Source organism: Heterodontus francisci, chromosome 17 (assembly GCF_036365525.1).
Source record: "Heterodontus francisci isolate sHetFra1 chromosome 17, sHetFra1.hap1, whole genome shotgun sequence".
NCBI lineage: Eukaryota > Metazoa > Chordata > Chondrichthyes > Heterodontiformes > Heterodontidae > Heterodontus > Heterodontus francisci.
Genome location: NC_090387.1, coordinates 10,805,865 through 10,826,572, shown reverse-complemented (window position 1 = coordinate 10,826,572; position 20,708 = coordinate 10,805,865). Strand labels below are relative to the sequence as shown.

General features: G+C 44.7%; 1 protein-coding gene across 3 annotated transcripts in view; it reads right to left on the bottom strand.

Moving 5' to 3' along the window:
* Positions 1-20,708, bottom strand: part of LOC137378719 (cadherin-8-like) — a 194,578-nt gene that overhangs the window by 51,013 nt on the left and 122,857 nt on the right. For all 3 annotated transcript variants that reach the window (XM_068049077.1, XM_068049079.1, XM_068049078.1), the window contains exon 5: positions 14,920-15,087. In XM_068049077.1, the coding sequence (XP_067905178.1) occupies positions 14,920-15,087 (168 nt within the window). The remainder of the gene's footprint in view (positions 1-14,919; positions 15,088-20,708) is intronic.

The window sequence follows — 20,708 nt, the reverse complement described above, 5'->3', positions numbered from 1 at the left end:
TGCTGCATTACCACTTCCTTTTACCCTGGACCATGAAATCTTTTGTCATTTAATCTCTCCTGCCCTCCACCCTATCACAAACCTTCCCTTTTGTTCATCTTCACACCCTCCCCCCCATCGCTTGCTCAAAACCTAATATATTTCTAACTTTTCCCAGTTCTGGTCACAGGCCTGAAACGAAGCTTGCTGAGGTCATGTTATCAAGGCCCAGGTCGCATGCCATCAGGAACAGGTGGGCTAATTGACCAACTTCCCAACCATTTCGGGCACAAGTTGAAGATCCCCTCCCCCACCCATGATATCAACAAAAACTCCCAGCCAACTGCTGTTGGAATCCCTTCTCCATTTCTTTCCCCTTGTGCCCTCATTCGATCTCACAGAGCCACTCATGTTTGCCTTGGCAAGAACCTTGCTCCAGTAGCTCTGCCAGTGGGCCTTTATGTTGCGAAGAAGTACAGAAAAGTAACCTGGGTTGACTCTCAGACTGATCACCTGCTCTCATCAGCCCAGTCTCTGGTTTGCACATCTCCTCGACAGCCACATAACCAACAACTTGTACGTATATAACAACTTTACTGTAGTTAAACATCCCAAGGCACCGGAGCTTAACCAGACATAATTTGGCACCAAGCCACATTGGAGATAATGGGACAGGTGATCAAATGCTTGGTCAAAGAGGTAGGTTTTATGGAGCACCTGAAAGGAGAAGAAAGAGGCTGAGAGGTTTAGGAAGGGAATTCCAGAGCATAGGTCCTAAGCAGCTGAAGGCATGTTCACTAACGGTGGAGTTGCGGAAACGCGGATAAGTGGATCTGAGTCCACGAAAAGATCAGCCATGATCTTATTGAATGGCGGAGCAGGCTCGAGGGGCCGGACAGCCTACTCCTACTCCTACTTCTTATGAAACCAGGGATGCTCAAGGCATCAGAATTGGATTAATGCAGAGTTCTCAGAGAGCTGCAGGTCTAGAAGAGGTTATGGAGATGGGGAGGACTAGGCTATGAGGGATTTGAACATGAGAATGTGAATTTTAAATTCAAAGATTTGCAGAATTGGGAGCTAATGTAGGTCAGCAAGCACAGGAGTGATGAGTGAATGTGACATCGTGCAAATTTGGATACAGGCAGCAGAATTTTGTTTGAGTTCAAGTTCAAGTTTAAGGTGACCATGAGAGCATTAGAATAATGGAGTCTAGAACTAACAAAGACATGGATGAGGGTTTCAACAGTAGATGAGCTGAGGCAGGGGTGGAGTCAGGCAATGTTACAGAGGTAGAAATAGGAAGTCTTGGTAATGGAACGGACATGGGGTTGGATGCTCAGCACTGAGTCTGTAATGTGTCATCTGCTGACCCATGCCTTCTAATATTGCATGTGCTGAAGTCTCTAACACTATCCCATGAATAACCCATTTAAGGGCATAGGTTGACACAAGCAAAAAGCTAAAAAGAACAATGTCAAAGAGGTGGGCAATGGACTCATCCAGGAAAGATGCCAAATGACTTTGTTTTGTGCACTTACTGGAAATCAATGAAGATTAGCAAGTGAGAAAAGCTACTGCTTGCTTCATAAAGGAATTCATTGGACTCAGGATATCAATGTTGGAAGCTCCCAAACTATTCGGCTTTGAAGAAATAAAAAAGATAGCCCCTCTCCACTGCCTGAAGAGTAGGAAATATACTCCACACCCCTATGTTATTGACTTAGATAGATCAATAAAACCCCATGTGTAATCATTAGTCTAGGCCCTGCCCCTGAACCAAGGAGGGAAGAAAAGATTAGTCAATTGTCAAATTCCTGACAGCAATCCACTAACCCCTAATTAAACATGAGGTTCCTAAATTCCAACATTGACTACACTCCAAAAAGTATTTAATTAGCTCTAATGCACATTGGGACATCCATAGATCATATAATGCACTATATATATTCAAGTTCTTTCTTTCTTTTTGGCTGTGATGCCTCTATAGTCAAATACACATATGATGCGCCAGGCCTCCCTCCCTGGTCTGCCATCTGGAGACCGCCCCAGGGCAGTTGGCCTGTTCCCTAGTGCCTCGGGGGTCCTGGAAGCTAACTAGAAAATTCAAGTCAGACTCTGACAATAGGTCTTAATTGGCCTTCAACTATCTCTAAGTGGCTACCCGTCACTTGCCGTCATATAGCCCTGCTGTCTCCGATCCTGCCTCCGGGAAAAGGGCTTGCAGGGATGGAGCCGGCCAGCGGCACGAATTTCCGCACCCGCCAGTCTCTGTTCTCATCCCATCAAGCCTAAAAATCCAGTCCTTGGTTTCATACAGAGTTAAGTTGGCTGACTTGACAGTAAGTGCAATAAATTCTCTTCTAGAAGGATAAAGGAACAGGCGCAGCCTGGATACAAAATTGCCAAAGTGACAGAAAGCAAAGAGTAGTGGTGAATGGATAGCTTTACCAAACACCTGGCACAGGCACGATGGGCTGAATGGCCTCCTTTTGTGTTGTATCATCCTATGTGTCTATGATTCTATAAGGCCTGATGATGGGATGTTGAGGCTCATTGCCCTGTGGCATGGCACACCAGGACTTTCCAGGTGTGACCCCTCACTTAATTGTTTCAAATCTCATTTGAAGGAGACAGGACAAGTTGAGAAGGCTGTTTGAAAAAAAAAGTATACAGGATCCTTGGCTTAATGATCAGAAGTATGGAGCACAAAATCAAGGGTGTTATGCCAAACCTTTATAAATTGCTGATGAGGCCTCAGCTGGAGTTTTGTGTCCAATTTAAGGATGCAAGGCCTTACAGAGGGTCCAGAGGAGATTTATTCGAATGATACCAGGGATGAGGGACATCAATTATGTGGAGAGACTGAAGAAACTGGGATTGTTCTCCTTAGAGCAGAAAAAAGTTGAGGAGATTTAATTGAGCTGTTCAAATTTTGAGAGGATTTGATAGAGTAGATAGAGAAAATTTGTTTCTCCTGGTGGGTACGGTGGGTAACCAGAGGACACAGATTTAAGCTAATTGGCAGAAGAACTGGAGGGGAGATGAGGAGAATTTTTTACACAGTGAGTTACTATGATCTGGATTACACTGCCTGAAAGGGTAATGCAAGCAGATTTAATAGTAACTTTCAAAAGGGAATTGGATAAATACTTGAAAAGGAAAAAGTTACAGTGTTGATTTCTATAGTGCCTTTCACTACCTTAAGATGTGCCAAAGCGCATTACAGCCAGTGAAGTACTTTTGAAGTGTAGTCACTGTTGTAATGTGGGAAATTTTGTAAGGGGAAAGAGTAGTTGAGGGGAGGCAGGGATTGATACTAATTGGATAGCTCTTTCAAAGAGCCATCACAGACATGATGGGCCAAATGGCCTCCTTCTGTGCTGGTTGCGCCTTGTCCCAGTTTCCTTTACATTACCTTCGGTGATTTTCCCTGCAGCTCCCAGAATTGCCAGGGGATGTATGGGCCAGTGTTCCGAATGTGAAGTCCAGTCGTGAAGCCTTGTATGGGAACATCACAGTCATGATCACTGTTATTTTAATGACCGGAATATTTATGGGGATCGTGCCCACAATGTCCCAACAAAGCTTTCCTGGCAGGTGACACTCCTGAGCTAAAGTGTGCTTTCGGAAAACTGTACACCGCATGGCACAGTGCATGCATGAAACCCATGGTCCCGCATAATCTTTATTAAACAACCAACGTCTATTTGTGAATTGAAAGTGCAATATTCTTTGTGTTCATGTTCAACTTAAGAGAGTCTCTCGGGGTTAATGACACAGACAACAATATAGTCAACAATTATTTCATATTCAATCCTAGAATCATGGAGTTCTAGAGTAATACAGCACAGAACAAGACCATAGTGTCCATCGTGCATGTGCCAGCTCTTTAGCAGGGCTTTCCAATTGGTCCCATAACCCTGCTCATTCTCTACAGGCCTGTAAATTTTGTCCCTTCAAGTACCTATCCAATTCCCTTTTGAATGGGAGAGGAGAGGAAAGGACGCGAGGAATGAAGAGTGTAGAGGAATGAAGAAGGAGGTGAAGTGAGAAGTGAGAGGAAAGGGGAGAAGTGGAGAGGAATGGAAGAGAACAGAGGTGAAGAGGAAAGAGGAATGGAGGGGAGGAGAGGGGAGAAGGGAAAGGAGAGATGAGGGGATGAAAGAAAATGATGGAATGAGAGGAATGGAGAGAAGGGAATGAAGAGGGGATGAGAAGAAAAGAGGGAGGAGTGGAGAGGAGGGGAGTGAGAGGAAAGGTGAGGGGAGGAGAGCTGAGAAGAGGGAAAGAGAGATGAGTGGGAGGGAAGGAGAGGTGAGGGGAGGAGAGGGGAGGATAGAGAAGAGGGGAGGAGAGGAGATGAGAAGAGATGGGAGAAAAGGATGGAGGAGAGGAAAACAGAGGAGTGTAAGAAGAGGAGAGTTGAGTATCAGAGAGGAAAGGAATTTGACATGCAGCAACACATTTTGAAGTAATATGATTTAATAAATCTTCATTTAAGTAAGGCCAGGTTTTGGAACTTTCCTTGAAAACACAATGTTGATGATGTCAGTAGCACTCACAAGGGAACACTAATATTTTGAGGGAAAGCATAGAAATAAAGCAAGAGGATGTTCAAGCTCATATTTAGTTGCAATCAGATTTTATTATATATTGACAATCTTTCAGATGCAATAGTTGGTGAACACTTTTTGTATTGCTGAGTAGACAATCTCCAATGCAGCGTTATGGGGGTTGTGTGTTATTCCCAATGCATACACTGCTTTACAAGAGTGCAAGGTCATCAAAGCATATATGAGGCTCTAAAATATTTCATTAAGCAACAATGGAATCATGCCCAGAAATCAGAAGGAACAGGGCAGTGAACTATAGGTCAAACATTAGGCCGAGATTTAACCTCAGTGCTGTTGCTGGATTTCATGACCATTACCTGAGGTTTGAATTATTAACCCACATTGGGAGGATTTTAGAATTCAACAAAGGCTGACCAAGAAATTGATAAGGAGAGAGAAAATAGAATATGAGAATAAACTAGTAAGAGACATTAAAACAGGTTGTAAAAGTCTCTATAGGTTTGTAAAAAGGAAGAGATTAGTGGTAATAATTGTAGGTCCCTTATAGGCAGAGGCAGGAGAAATTATAATGGGGATTAAGGAAATGGAAGAGACATTAAACAAATACTTTTACGGAGGTGGCAGGAATCCCGCCGCTAGGGCCAAAAGCGGGAGTGGGGTGGACAACCCCGCTTCGGTGGATGGTGGACGGCAGGACCCGGGGCACCAATTTGCTGTCATCCTATTATAGATGGCGGCAACCCGCCCCAAGAGCTGCTGACCCAATCAAAGGGCCAACAGCTTAGCAGCCTTAGCAACGCCACCGCTAGCAGTGACCAGCACTGAGGCTACAGCTGTGGGAAGAGGGTGCCTCAACGGCCGAGGCGCCCTTGAACAGGGGTAAGTGCTGTTGGTGGTAGCTGCTGCCTGGCAGGCAGGCCGTGGCGACTGGGGTGGGGTTGTTGCTGCGGGAAGGCAGTGTCATTGTCACGGGGGCAGCGGGGGGCTGCTCCATGGGCATGGAATGCACTTAAAGGAGGGCACCGGAGTCCGCTGGGAGACCCGCCAGGTTTCACTGGGCAGTCTCCCCACATTGTTGCGGGCACTCTCGATGTGGGAAAATGCCCGTGGATGCGGGAAGTTGGACTTAATTGGCCACTTAAGCGGCTCAGTTGGGTTCCCGGCGGGCAGCCGATCTGCCAACTTTCCCACTGCTGGCAAAGTGGCATGGCAGCGTGAATATGTTGGGCCCTTCCCCACATGCCATGCTGCAGCATTTTGCCAACCTTCCTGTCTCCCAGCCCATCACCATAGGCATGTTAAGATTCCAGCCTTCGTATCTGTCTTCATGGTAGAAGGCACAAAATAAATTCTGAAAATTTTGGGATATCAGGATCTGGATTTTGTGGTGCCGGCAGAGCACCCAGCACTGGGCTGAAAAGACTGGGGAGCCATTCCTCGGCCTTTCTGAGGACCTCCAAACACAATCCAATGCAATCCTACATTGTTCCAGAATCTAAGTGCCCGACGCCGGGATCTCTGTCCCTTTAAAAACACGGATCCGGCCTCCAAGAGCTGCCGGCCGATCACAGGAATGGCAGCTCAGCAGTATCAGCAGCGCCACCAGGAGCAATGGCCACTGTCGGTACTGCATAGGCCTTGGACCCAGGCCCAGCGCTGGAACCCTGGACCTCATTTAAGAGAGGCAGGGTCGCTGGCGCAGTCTGGAAGGACGTAGCGAGGTGGGGTTGAGAAGGTGGTAGTCTAGTACAGGGTGAGGGGAGGGGTCCAGAGAGGTGGTGTTTTTCTCAGAAGCAGTCATCGGTGGACCATAGATTGCCCACAGAGGGACCCACCTCCCCACGCCCGCAGGGAGGGCACCTTGTATTACTGGCAAACTCCCTGTGTGACAGAGGCACCCCTGCTGCTAGTTAAATCCCGGGGGAAGAGGCTCTTAATTGGCCTTTAAAAGGCCACTTAAGGGCCCCAATTGGCCTCTGGGCAAGAAAACCGTCATTGACTTATCCCGCCGCTGACAAAATTGCTTGGCAACAGGGGGGCGACGGACCCTCCACACAGGCACCCAAGACTTCAGAGGGTGAGAGAAAACTACAGGCCAGTTAGCCTGAAATCAATCGGAGGGAAAATGCTATAATCTATTATTGGGGACATGGTAACAGAGCGCATCGAGAATTATAATATGATTAAGCAGTGTCAACAAGCCTTTATGAAAGGAAAATGTGTTTAACAAATCTGTTCGGAGTTTTTGAGGTTGTAATTAGCATGGTAGATAAGGGGGAACTGGTGGATGTGGAGTATTTGGATTTTCAAAAAAAGCATTCGATAAAGTGCCACATAAGAGATTATTGCACAAATTAGATCTTATGGGATTGGGAGTATTATGTTGGCATGGATTGAGAATTGGTTACCCCTGTTTTCTCTCACCCTCCTTTCTTGAATAGTTGGGTTATATTTGCTACCTACCAATCCACAGGGACCATTCTGGAATCTGGAAAATTTTGGAAGATCAAAATTAATGCATCCACTATCTCTGTAGCTACCTCTTTTAAAACCCTAGGATGCAGGCCATCAGGTCCAGGGGATTTGTCAACTTTAAGTCCCATTAGTTTTTCCAGCACTATTGCTTTGCTAACGATAATATCCTTAAGTTTCACATTTCCACTGGACACCTTGGGCTGGATTTTATGGGCCCACCTGAGGGGGAGTCAGAGGCGGGGTCCATAGAATTGCAATGGGAGGTGGGGGATGGAGGGCCCGACGCCTCCCTGTCACCAAGCAATTTTGTCAGCCGTGGGGTAAGCCGAGAATAAATGGGTTGGCAGGCTGTAACTGGCAGATACCACAAGGATTAGAGCTGGGTCCTTAGCTACATACAATCCAAATCAACAAATTAGATGAGGGGACTGAGTGTAATGTACCTAAATTTGCTCTGAAGAGACTGCAAAGGGATATGGACAGGTTAAATGAGTGGGCAAGAACATGGCAAATGGAATATAACGTGGGGGTGTGAAGTTATCCATTTCAGTAGGAAAAATAAAAAAAAGCAGAGCTTTTTTTTTTAAATGGTGAGAGAATGCGAGATGGTAGTATTCAAAGGGACATGCATGTTCTTTTACATGAATCACAGAAGGTTAACATGCAGGTACAGCAAGTAATTAGGGAATCAAATGGCATATTACCCTTTATTACAAAGGGAGCCAAAGAATTAGAATAGACGAGTGAAGAAGTCTTACTGCAATTGTGTAGCCTTTTAGTGAGACCATATCTGGAGTAATGTGTCCAGTTTTGTTCTCCTTACCTAAGGAAGGATATACTAGACTTGGAGGGAGTGTAACGAAGTTTCACTGGACTGATTCCTCTGATGAGGGGATTGCCCTGTGAGGAGAGATTGAGTAGATTAGGACTATATTTCCTAGAATTTAGGAGAATGAGTGGTGTTCTCATGGGAAACATATATTCTTAAAGGGCTTGATAAAATAGATGCTTAAAAGTGGACAAATCTCCAGGTCTGGAAGATTTGTGTCCCAGGATGCTGTGGGAGGCGAGGGTGGAGATTGCAGGGGCTCTGATCCTAATTTTTAATTCCTCTCTGGCCACGGGGGAGGTGCCAGAGGACTGGAGAACAGCTAATGTGGTCCCACTATTTAAGAAAGGTTGTAGAGATAAGCCAGGGAACTACAGACCAGTGAGTCTCACGTCAGCGGTAGGGAAACAATTGGAGAAAATTCTGAAGGAGAGAATCTATCTCCACTTGGAGAGGCAAAATTTGATTAGGAATAGTCAGCATGTCAGAGGGAGGTCATGCCTAACAAATTTGATTGAATTTTTGGAGCATGTGACCAGGTTGTGTAGATGAGGGTAGTGCAGTTGATGTAGTTTACATGGATTTCAGCAAAGCCTTTGACAAGGTCCCACATGGGAGACTTATCAAGAAAGCAAATGCACATGGGATACAAGGTAACTTGATAAGGTGGATTCAAAATTGGCTTAGCTGTTGGAGACAGAGAGTGATGACAGACGGTTGTTTTAGTGACTGGAAGTCAGTGTCCAGTGGCGTACCACAGGGATCTGTGCTGGGTCCCCTATTGTTTGTCATTTATATAAATGACATAGATGACTATGTGGGGGGTAGGATCAGTAAGTTCGCGGATGACACAAAGATTGGCCAAGTGGTTAACAGTGAGGTTGAGTGTCTTGGGTTACAGGAAGATACAGACGGGATGGTCAGAAAAGTGGCAGATGGAATTTAACCCTGAAAAGTGTGAGGCGATACTCTTTGGAAGGAGTAATGTGACACGGAAATATTCAATGAATGGTCTGACACTGAGAAGTTCCGAGGAACAAAGGGACCTTGGCGTGTTTGTCCATAGATCTTTGAAGGCAGAAGGGCAGGTTAATAGTGTGGTGAAAAAGGCATATGGGACACTTGCCTTTATCAATCGAGGCATAGATTACAAAAGCAGGGAGGTCATGTTGGAGTTGGGTAGAACTTTGGTAAGGCCACAGCTGGAGTACTGTGAGCAATTCTGGTCACCACATTATAGGAAGGATGTGATTGCACTGGAGGGGGTGCAGAGGCGATTCACCAGGATGTTGCCTGGAATGGAACATTTAAGCTATGAAGAGAGGTTGGATAGGCTTGGGTTGTTTTCGCTGGAACAGAGAAGACTGGGGGGTGACCTGATCGAGGTGTACAAGATTATGAGGGGCATGGACAGGGTGGATAGGGAGGAGCTGTTCCCCTTAGTTGAAGGGTCAGTTACGAGGGGACACAAGTTTAAGGTGAGGGCAGGAGGTTTAAGTGGGATTTGAGGAAGAACGTTTTTACCCAAAGGGTGGTGACGGTCTGGAATGCACTGCCTGTGAGGGTGGTAGAGGCGGGTTGCCTCACATCCTTTAAAAAGTACCTGGATGAGCACTTGGCACATCATAACATTCAAGGCTATGAGCCATGGGCTGGCAAATGGGATTAGGTAGACAGGTCAGGTGTCTTTAATGCATCAGTGCAGACTCGATGGGCCGAAGGGCCTCTTCTGCACTGTATTATTCTGTGATTCTGTGATTCTGTGGAAGAATGCTTCCCTGGCTGGGGAGTCTAGAACACAGCGTCACAGCCTCAGGATAAGAAGTCCACCATTTAGGACTGAGATGGAGAAACTTCTTCACTCAAAGGGTTGTAGATCTTTGGCATTCTCTACCCCTGGGAGCTGGGGATGCTCAGTCGTTGAAAATATTCAAGACTGAGGCAGATAGATTTTTGGATACTAAGGGTTTTAAGGATATGGGGATAGTGCAGGAAGATGGTATTGAGGTAGATCAGCCATGATTGTACTGAATGGTGGAGCAGGCTCGAAGGGCTGAATGGCCTACTCCAGCTTTTATTTCTTATATTCTTATGGCTTCCTCTCCTTTCCTCTCCTCTCTTTTTTTCTTCTCTCCTCTTGTCTCCCATCCATTCAGTTCCTCTCCTCACCTCATCTCTCCTTCTTTCTCCTCTCCTTTTCTCTCCACTGTTTTCTATTCTCTTCTTGCCTCGTCTTCTCTTCTCCTGTCCATTCCATTGCACTTCTCTCCATTCATCTCATCTCCTCTCATCTTTTTCTCTTCTCTTCTTTTCCTCCCTGCAGCTGCCGCTATCTGGTAACTCAGCCAAATGCTTATTCCTCATGTGTGATGCTCGACAATGAACATCAATGGGGGCAGGGAGGTCATCACAGTTGACGTTAACCCTGTACTCCCTGAAGTCCAAACATACCTTTAACAGCATTAACAACACTCAGGCTAATATACTCCTCCCCAGGCTAGAGGCTCTGCAGCTTATGATATGGTACTCAGAAGCACAGATGTACACTGACCAAGGACTGGACCTTGTATAATCACATGATACAATTTGGTTCAGATCCATGTTGGGCTATGTCACTCGGGAAGCACATGCTGCTAATTTTTAATGAGATTGCTAATAGTGAGATTTGGTCTTTGAACGGGTCCTGACAGTGAGTCAAGGAAATGAAATTTCCAACACAGGCCAGTGATCTTTAGAAAACTTTGCAGGGTGAACATTCATAGATGTTTATTTTACAGTTGACACAGGTGTTATATTTTCTGGTGGGCTTGTTTTAGGTAGGTGTCAAGCTGGTTATTTTACGTAAGTCAACAACCACTAAAAAATGGCACATATCAGAATTAATTGCAGCACATAAAAGATTTAGACTTGAATTTTCCCGATTGGAAAATACACGCCATTAGTAATGTGTGGGTTTTAGTTTGAAGGCTTGAGCCCTATGTACAGAGCGCCTTTTCCAAGAAACAAACATTCGGGGCAGGATTGTTGCCCCCAATTGGGGGCAAGTATGGAGGAGGGTGGGCGCAAAAATTCACACTGCCAGCTGGCCTGCTGGTTTGATGCCTCCATCCCTCCACCAAGCCTAGAAGCAGTGGGTAGCCAATGAAGCAGGATAAATGGCTAGTTAAGGCCCATTGTCAGAGGCCAACTGAAATTTTCCAGTCAGCCTCTTGGCCCCTTAGGCATCATGGATTCGGCCAGTCGTGGGGGGCAGTGCTCCATGTCGGCATTGAGGCCCTCCCCGCCTGCTTGGCCTTAGCTATGGCCACAGACTGCCCTTTGGGGGCTCCCCCTCCACAATGGTGACCCAGATGCTGAGGCTACTTTTTAAGTTAATACTTTAAAAATGTGCAGAGAGGGTGCATCAAAATGGAGGCGTCCTCTCTCTCTCTTACCCAAACTACAGTCTTCATCTCCATGAGAGCTGGAAGGCCTCCTGTTGGCCCTCCAGCTTCGAGAGCCCACCTGTCGACCTTAATTGGATGCATGCCTGCCCTCTGGCCACTAACTGGCCAATTCAGGGAACATTACTGCCAGGAGACTATTGCCCACACAATGCGAGGTGGTAACTCACATTTGATCCCGTCGGGGTCCCAACCCAAAGAGCAAATTCCTGCCCAAGAGTCCTCAGAACTGAGTATGTAGCCTATGAATTTTTATGCAATGATTTATTTTAACAAATATGTATTTTGATTAGTTTCTGGGAATTCCTTGATTTTTTCCCCCATGTGATTATATAACAGTTGTGTCTAGTGTTCATAATCCTTTTCTCCCACTAAGCAGTGGAAGAGAAGTAACACTCCAATGTCTCAGTGAGTTTTCTAAGTTAGCGATTGATTCCATACACATTGGCACAGAGACCAGAACTCATTTCCAACTAGCCAATCTCAACTAGAGTAACGTTAAGGCTGTGATACGTGGCTTTGATGTCATTGCTTGGGCAAGGGAAAAATTAGCTGATCTTTGTGCTCCTGATCACTGATCAGTGACACTGGTTGGAAATCTCTTTTAATTCTTTCATGGGATGTGGGTGACACTGGCAAGGCCAATATTTATTGCCCATCGTTAAATGCCCTTGAGCAGGTGGAGGTGAGCCACCTTATACCACTGCAGTCCATGTGGTGTTGGTACAACCACAGTGCTGTCAGAGAGGGAGTTGCAGCATTTTGACCCAGTGACGATGAAGGAACAGCAATATATTTCCAAGTCAGGATGGTGTGTGACTTGGAGGGCAACTTACAGGCTATGGTGCTCCCATGTGTCTGCTGCCCTTGTTCTTCTAGGTGGCAGAGGTTGCGGGTTTGGAAGGTGCTGTCAAAGATGTCATGGTGAGTTACTGCAGTGCATCTTGTAGATGGTACACACAGCAAACCAAATTGTGCCAGTGGTGAAGGGAATTAGTTTTTAAGGTGGTTGATGGAGTGCCAATCAAGTGGGCTACTTTGCCTCGGATGGTGCTGAGTTTCTTGAGTGTTGTGGAGTTGCACTTGTCCAGGCAAGTGGAGAGGAATCTATCACACACCTGATTTGTGCCTTGTAGGTGTGGAAAGGCTTTGATGAATTAGGAGTTAAGTGATTTGCCGCAGAATTCCCAGTCTCTGACCTGCTCTTAAAGCCACAGCATTTATGTGGCTGGCCAAGTTATGATTTGGTCAATGGTGACCCCCAGGATGTTGATGGTGGGGGAGCCAGTAATGATAATACCATTGAATGCCAAGCGGAGGTGTTTGGATTGTCTCTTGTTGGAGATAGTCATTGCCTGACATTTGTATGGCACGAATGTTACTTGCCACTTATCAGCCCAAGCTTGAATACTGTCCAGGTCTTTCTGCATGTGGGCGCGGACTGCTTCAGTATCTGAGGAGTCGTGAATGGAAATAAACACTATGCAATTATCAGGCAGGCAGCCAACATGCCTGTGCCAGCTCTTTGAAAGAACCATCCTATTAGTCTGACTCTGATGCTCTTTCCCCATAGCTCTACAAATTTCTCCTTCACAAGTGCTGTGGGATCTTCCACGTATGAGGATTTTAAATTTGTGGTTTTAATGGATCAGGAGTAAATGTTGATCAGCAAGGCCAAGGGTTACAGGCGACCAGGAGTTGGTGCAGAATAGGATACAATAACACACTCTTGCATGGGGGCATGGAGGAGACACAGATATAGAGATGTTATGATGGAGGAAAGGTCATTGATGAAGCAGCTGAAGATGGTTCAGCCTACGACATTGCCCTAAGGAATTCCTGCAGCAATGTCCTGGGGATGAAATGATTGGCCTTCAACAATCACCACCATCTTACTTTGTAGGATGGCTCCAGCTATGTGTGTGGATGTTGAGTAAGGAGATGATTGGACTTAGCTGTGATAATATCTACAGTCAAATCGCATGCTGATGTTCAGTGCCATTTCAAGCACAAGGAAGACTGTGTTAATACAAGAGGATGAACAACGTCAATGCAACTGTACCAACAGCATGGGTTGGGGTGGAGGAAGTGGGGAGGGGTCAGAACTTTCAGCAAAGGAGAGGGGAAATAGAAACTAGTATGGGGGTGGTGTCACCATTTACAACAATGACATGTATTTTCATTTATAAGCATTCTTAACATAGACCACAAGATAACTTTCAGAGGTACAATTAAATAAAAAGACACCCAGCCAAAGAAGATCACAAGTTTGGTTAAAGAGGTGGGTATACCTCTCTCTCCTCCTTTTAAAAAAATATTTAAAACCAACATCTTTAACCAAGCAATTGATCACCTGTCTGAATAGCTCTTTCCTCAACTCAGTGTTAATAATGCTGCTGTGAAGCACCTTGGGACACTTTGCTGCATGAAAGGTGCTATATAAATGAAAGTTGTTGATGCTGAAGGAGAGTTTTAAGTCAGGAAGGAGAGGTTGGAGAACCAGGGAGGTTTGGGGAGGAAGTTTCAGAGTGTAGGACCGAGATAGCTACAATCACGGCCATCAGTGATGGAATGGAAGGAGTGTGGGAAATGCACGAGGCCCGAGTCAAGAAGAATTGAGCATTTGTGGGGAAGGAGGAATTGCAGGGATGAATGATGAATGGGAAAAGTAAGGCTATGGAAGGATTTAAATATGAAATGGATTTAAATATGAGGATTTTAAATTTGTGGTTTTAGTGGATCAGGACTTTACGATCAGCCAGGCCAAGGGTTATGGGCGACGAGGAGTTGATGCAGGATAGGATCCAATAACACACTCATGCACAGGGCCATGGAGCAGACACAGATATAGGGTTGAGCACCACTCTTTTCAAAAAACAATTCGAGCATTGAGCAGGATCTAGCATAGCCTTCAGCACCTCCCCATGGGAGGGAGGAGGTAAAGTCAGAGGGAAATTCATGTCTGGTACCTTCTCGAGGGCGGTTATTGGGGATCAGAACTAGTATGGAGATAAACTCTCAGATGTGATTATGAAGCAGGCAGCCAACATGCCTGTGCCAGGTCTTTGAAAGAACCGTCCTATTAGTCTGACTCTGCTGCTCTGTCCGCATAGCTCTACAAATTTCTCCTTCACAAGTACCGTGGGGTCTTCTCCGTGCATCCAAAAGGGCAGAGATGTCCTTACTTTAACGTCACATTGGAAAACAGAGAAATTAGGGAGAAGATTAAACAATTTGAAATGCAAATGGCAAAAGAAGCTGTAGTGACATCTAACGCCACACTCGATCATGTGAAAACTCCAACAATGAGAGACAGGGCATAATAGAAATGCAGACAGAGGCGGTACAGTGAGAAGCCACGCAGGGTGTGTGACAATCGCAATCACATTCACTGGAGGATTGAGGAGCACATTTCGCCTTTGGAGAAAAGGCACTGAGCCATATCAGATCGTGCAGATGGAAGCTGTATGGATGGCTGCTCAAGTGATGCTTATATAACGTAAACCTGTTCCACAGGTTTATTTTAATAACCTGCATGCCTTCAATGTGTAATAAGAAAAATTTTACATTTAGGTTACAATCGAAGCACGAAATGGTCGTGATTGATGGCACTTACTCTGTGTAAACTTGGGTGGGTTGTCATTAACGTCAGTCAATGTAACTGTAACAGTTGTCGTCCCGGAGAGACCTCCCATGTGGCCTCCCATATCCTTCGCTTGTATCACCACGAGATATTCCTCCCTCGCCTCTCGGTCCATATTCGGAAGGGCAGTCCGTATAATTCCTAGAGCAGAAAATGACACAGCATTTAAAAAGAAACATGAATCGTGAAAGGAAAAAAAACATGAAATGTTAAAACTGCTTTGAAAATTCCTTAAACTTTTCCTATTTTTATTAAAATCTTTTTTCTGTGAAAATGTATTTTTGGAATGGGAATATGGATTCACTCGTGCATTGCATTCAAGTGAGACAGCCAGGGGAAATTTAATCTACCAGTCTTGCTGTCTAGTCTTCGAAAACCATGACACTCAAGGGATTTCTAATATGCTTGGGGGTGACTAATCCTGATCCTGATTTTTATTGCCCTTTCCTTGAGGACACTACTCTTTTGGAAAACAGTTCAATCATTGAAAAGTCAGCAATTCTCTTTACCCTCCTTTTACCTTGTATATGTTTAATCGTAGCAGCCAAGTACATTCTCAGCTAAGTTAATTAAATGTCTACCTGAGAGAGGGACAACTCTCCTTTCACCTCTGGTGGTTCAGAGTTTAAAGCCAGCCCAGGCTGATGGAATGACAGTTGCTTTTCACTGGTGATTGCACAAGGCTCAATGTGAAATGAATTTGAGCCCTATCTCAGTTCAGTTTCCAGTATGTTGCACAGTAGTCATTGCTTTTTAAGCAATTCAGAAAGATCACAAAGCATGATGGATGCAGGAGGTGCAGGGGTCATTCTGGTAGAGTAGGAGTTAAGACATTGCACTGAGAAAAAGCAAGGGAGAGCTTGACTCTTCTTGCAATCCATGCTGGACCTCACATCGGATGCACAAATTGGACAACAAAACCCAAAATTTCTAAGTACTGTTTGAAATAGGGAAACACTTTAAGTAGTATTAGCAGCCAGGGCTCAGTGGGGAGTATTCTTGGTGTCCAAATCACATTCCACAGACTTGAGCATTAATTTTTATCTGACACTCCCAGCGCAGTACGGAAGGGGAACTGCACTGTTGAAGATGTCATCTTTTGGATGAAGCTTTAAACCGAGGCCCTGTCTGACTTCTCAGCTGGATATAAAAGATCCAATGGCATGATTACAAAGAAGAGCAGAGGAATTCGCTTGGCTGTCCTGGTCAACATTTATTCTTCAACTAACATCACTATAAAATCTTTCTGCCCAAAATGCTACCCCAGCCCCAGCATCCACTCAAATCATGCAGCTTTCTGTTCCAGGCCCCCGAGGATTTCACAGCCTTATCTTTTCATTCATTTCTCCTTTTCAGTGCTCCACCCTACAAAATTAATTCTGTGGCCATTATCTCATTGCTGTGTGTGTGGGCTTGCTGTGCACAAACTAGCTACATTACAACAGCAACTGCAGTTCAAACAAAAAGTGATTAATTGTCTGTAAAGTGCTTTGGCATAGCTAAGGTTGCAAAAAGTACTATAGAAATAAATTAATACTTTGTAAAAGAAAGCTGTTTAAAAGTAAAATTAACATCTCCCCTCCCCTCCTGATGGCTGTCACTTTTGATGGAGTTCATTCACTTGTGCCACCAGCAATGGGGTGCTTGCCCAAGTGGTCAGTTTTTACTTGCGAGCCTATATAACTATCCACGTTTGCAGTGGTGAGTGAGATGGGAGCGGGATTAGCATCACCGCTGGGCCTATTATGACTCTCATCTAATGGCAGCCCGACTCACAACTGCCAGCCCGGTGATCATGGCTGAGCATTAGCTGATCAATAGGTCAATTACAGCCATAGGATGTATTTCCATAATTTCCATGGCATTGTAATGCTCTCCCATACCCCAGGCAATTTCACTGCCCATTTCTGAAGGTAGCAAAATGTGCAGTGACCACAGTCCAACCCCAAATGCCACCCCCTACTCTTCAGTCAATGAATTGCCCCAGGGCCCATAAAATTTCAGGTCCATCTCATTCGTTTCTCCATTGTCATCCTCCATCCTTCAAAATTAATTATTATCGCCTGTGTGAGTACAATTCATCGATGGATTTGTGCCTCGTTCTCACAAGGTACTGTTAGAAACTTGGGACTGTTTTCTTCTTTCTGTGTGTGTGTGTGTGTGTGTGTGTGTGTTGCTGTATGGCAGGAGGGAAACTGTAGCCACCAAGACACAACTGAGGATAGTGAAGAACCTCCCACAATCTCATTAGTGAACGTTTCATAAGCAGGACAATCAACATCTTCAGGTTAATGGACTTGAACTCCAGCATCAGTGCTGACTGGCTTGTAATGGTTATGTTTTCCATAATGATCAAGTTGACTACAGGAAGGGATGAAGTGAGGGACAAATTGGCCATTGGGGTGCCGATACCCTCTGTAACTGCCCTCTGAATTGTTTAATTGCTGCAGTATTGCTTTCTATCAGCACCAATTTTAGTAATTACTCTGCATTGTGTTGACAAATTATATTAAACGGAAACGTAGGATACACGGTAGATACAGTACCAAAATCAAGAAGAAGCCATCCTTTCAGGTGACACTATCTGAAGAAATGATGCATCTTAACAGTTAAATTATTTATAGGTTTAAGCAGAGATACATTAAGCGAAGTTGATTGTGGTGCATATGATTGGTACGGCTGTTGCAAAGGTGATTCTACTTAATTTAAGCGATTCATTTCTTCTGGGAATGGAATGCAAATCTTGACCTCTTCTGAAATTTCTTGGCACTGGAATTATGCAACTCAGAGGATTTTTGATGGCACCAAATTGTACATCTATTAGTGAGAATGAGCCGGTAATTCATCCAGTGCTATCACATAACAGTTTTGCATTCATAGAATTATTTTTGCAGGGTTTTTTTTTCAGTGTATCTACAAAATGGTTTATTTATAACAATATAATGGAGATTACAAAATGCAACAATTTTTTTCTTATAATGATACGCATATAAGTACCAGTTGATAGTTCAGCTTCTAGAGTTAATGGATTGACTGAACTATTCAGACTGCAAGTTCCCAGGTTCAACTCCCAGCCTGTGCTACGCTAGCTGATCTCAGTTGGGTGAAGTTAGGGGGCTCAGGGGTGAAAAATCAGCCACAATTTCCACACCTGATTGCTATCCTGTGAACACCTCCATTGATGGAAACTTTTTGTATGTGGCCAAAGGAGCTACAACTCCATGACCTCATGTTCCCAGTAGGGAATCGGGTTTGACAGTAGAACAGGTAAGAGGCAGCATAACAATAATTTAGCACTGATGCTCTGATCTACATTCTTCTCCGTGTCTGGCTCTGTGTTGGGGCATGGTATTGATGAATTTATCCTGAAGTGAGGACAGGAATGGGCCTCAGCTGTGATGTCCCCTTGGTTAAATAGCTCAATAACATTCACTGTCTGGGCTTATGCAGGAGGCATGGCCACTTAAAGAAAGTAGAAAGGAAGCTAGGCACCTATGCAATACTATGTTAGAACAATGTTGTCTACAGGTGTAGCAAACACATGCACCAATTCTCGTAGCAAATGTAATATTCTGATGCTGATTAGGCTTATAACAGAATATCTGAGAAATTGACTGTTACAGGAACAGGAGTTTATTTACGTACATCTGCTATCTATGGCTTCCAGTTTCACTCTATACAAGGTTCTATACAAGTTCTGTTACATCACTTCCTGTGATGACATACTGATGATTTACATACTCTGCCGAGTAACAACCCTATATTACATTTTACTACAGAAAATGGCTCACATAACGCAGGTAACTTTATTTCACGTGTTTATTATTTTCTTTTTTGTCGCAATCTGTGAGCAGACATTTCATCAGCAGAATCACTTCTGATATTGTTTGTCATGAAGATATAACTGGAGTAGCTAAAAACTACAAAATGAGAAGAGGCTCCTTGGCCCATTTAACTCCCTTCATTGATTACATCCATGCTCCGACAGTTTTCACCTTTGTTCCTGCCTGAAGAATAAGCTGATGAACCCCCCCACCACCAATCCCCCGCCATCCGTGTTGAGTTTTGTAATTTGTTTCTTCACTGCAAATTTCAACTGACTGGGGATTCGCTTTGAAAGGTGAAAGCAATTTTACAAGCTAACCAGTCTTGAGTGGGCGAAGTCAGATCCCGGATCTCTCTCACATGGCTGGGCAAGAAACAAGATCTCCTTTGCCTGACAGGTGAATCACAAAGTCATAAAATGTTTACGACACAGCAAGAGGCCACCTGGCCCATCGTGTCTGTGCAGGCTGAGAAAACAGAGCCACCCAGCCTAATCCCACTTTTCAGCATTCGGTCCATAGCTCTGCAGGTTACAGCACTTCAGGTGCAAATCCAGGCGCCTTTTAAATGAGATAAGGTTTTCTGCCTCTACCACCCTTTCAGCCAGTGAGTTCCAGACCCCCACCAACCTCTGGGTGAAAGAACTTTTCCTCATCTCCCCTCTAATCCTTCTACCAATTAGTTTAAATCTATGCCCCCGAGTCACTGACCTCTCTGCTAAGGTAAATAGGCCCTTCACATCCACTCTATCCAGGCCTCTCACAATTTTGTATATCTCAATCAAATCTCCCCTCAGCCTCCTCTGTTTCAAGGAGAACAACCCCAGCCTATCCAATCTTTCCCCATATTTGCAATTTTCCAGTCCTGGCAAAATCCTCGTAAATCAGAAGGAAAAAGCCAAAAAAATTAAAATCACTGGAATTTCCCAAAGAGCCTGATAACTGTGAAAGGAGAAGTGAGAGAAATTCCAGTGTTGTCTCAGCACAGAAGGAGGCCATTTGACCCATCGTGCCAGTGCAGCAGTTCAAGAAGGCAGCTCACCACCACCTTCTCAAGGGCAATTAGGAATCGGCAATAAATTCTGTCCTAGCCAGCAACACCCACATCCCCCGAAAAAAAAAACACACCAGAAGCTGTTCCTAATAGAATTGGACAATCACATTTTCAAAAGCTAGCCATCTAAGATGGATGTGGAGAAAGTGGCAAATTCAAAACTACATCTTTAAGTTTCCTTTTTCTGCCAGCTCATCCAACCCACTTAAACTACAGCAATACCTTGTATTAATATAACGTCTCAAGGCACATCACAGGAGTGTTATGAAGCAAAATTTGACACTGAGCCACATAAGGTGATATTAGGTGAGATGGCCAAAAGCTTCGTCAAAGAAGAAGGTTTTAAAGAGCATCTTAAAGGAGGAAAGAGAGGTAGAGAGGCGAAGAGGGTTATGGAGGGAATTCCAGAGCTTAGGAGTTAGATAGCTGAAGGCACGGTCATCAATGATGGGACGATTAAAAGCGGAGATGCTCAAGAGCCCAGAATTAGAAGAGCATCTCAGAGGGTTGAGTGGCTAAAGGAAATTATAGAGAGAGGGAGGAGCGAGGTAGTGGAGGGATTTCAAAACAAGGACAAAAATTTTTAAATTGAGATGTTGCTTGACCAGGTATGTCAGAAAGCACAGCGGCGATGGGTGAATGGGAGTTGTGCGAGTTAAGACACAGGCAGCAGAGTTTTGGATGATTGCAAGTTTACGGAGGGTAGAATGGGGGAGGTCAGCCAGAAGCACATTTGAATAGTCATGTCTAGCGGTAACAAGAGAATGGATGAGGGTTTCAGCAGAAAATGAGGAGGCGGCAGGGAGAAGTTGGCCGATTTTAAGGAGGTTGAGACAGGCCATCTTACTAATGGCACAGATAAGGGGACAGAAGTTCATCCAGGG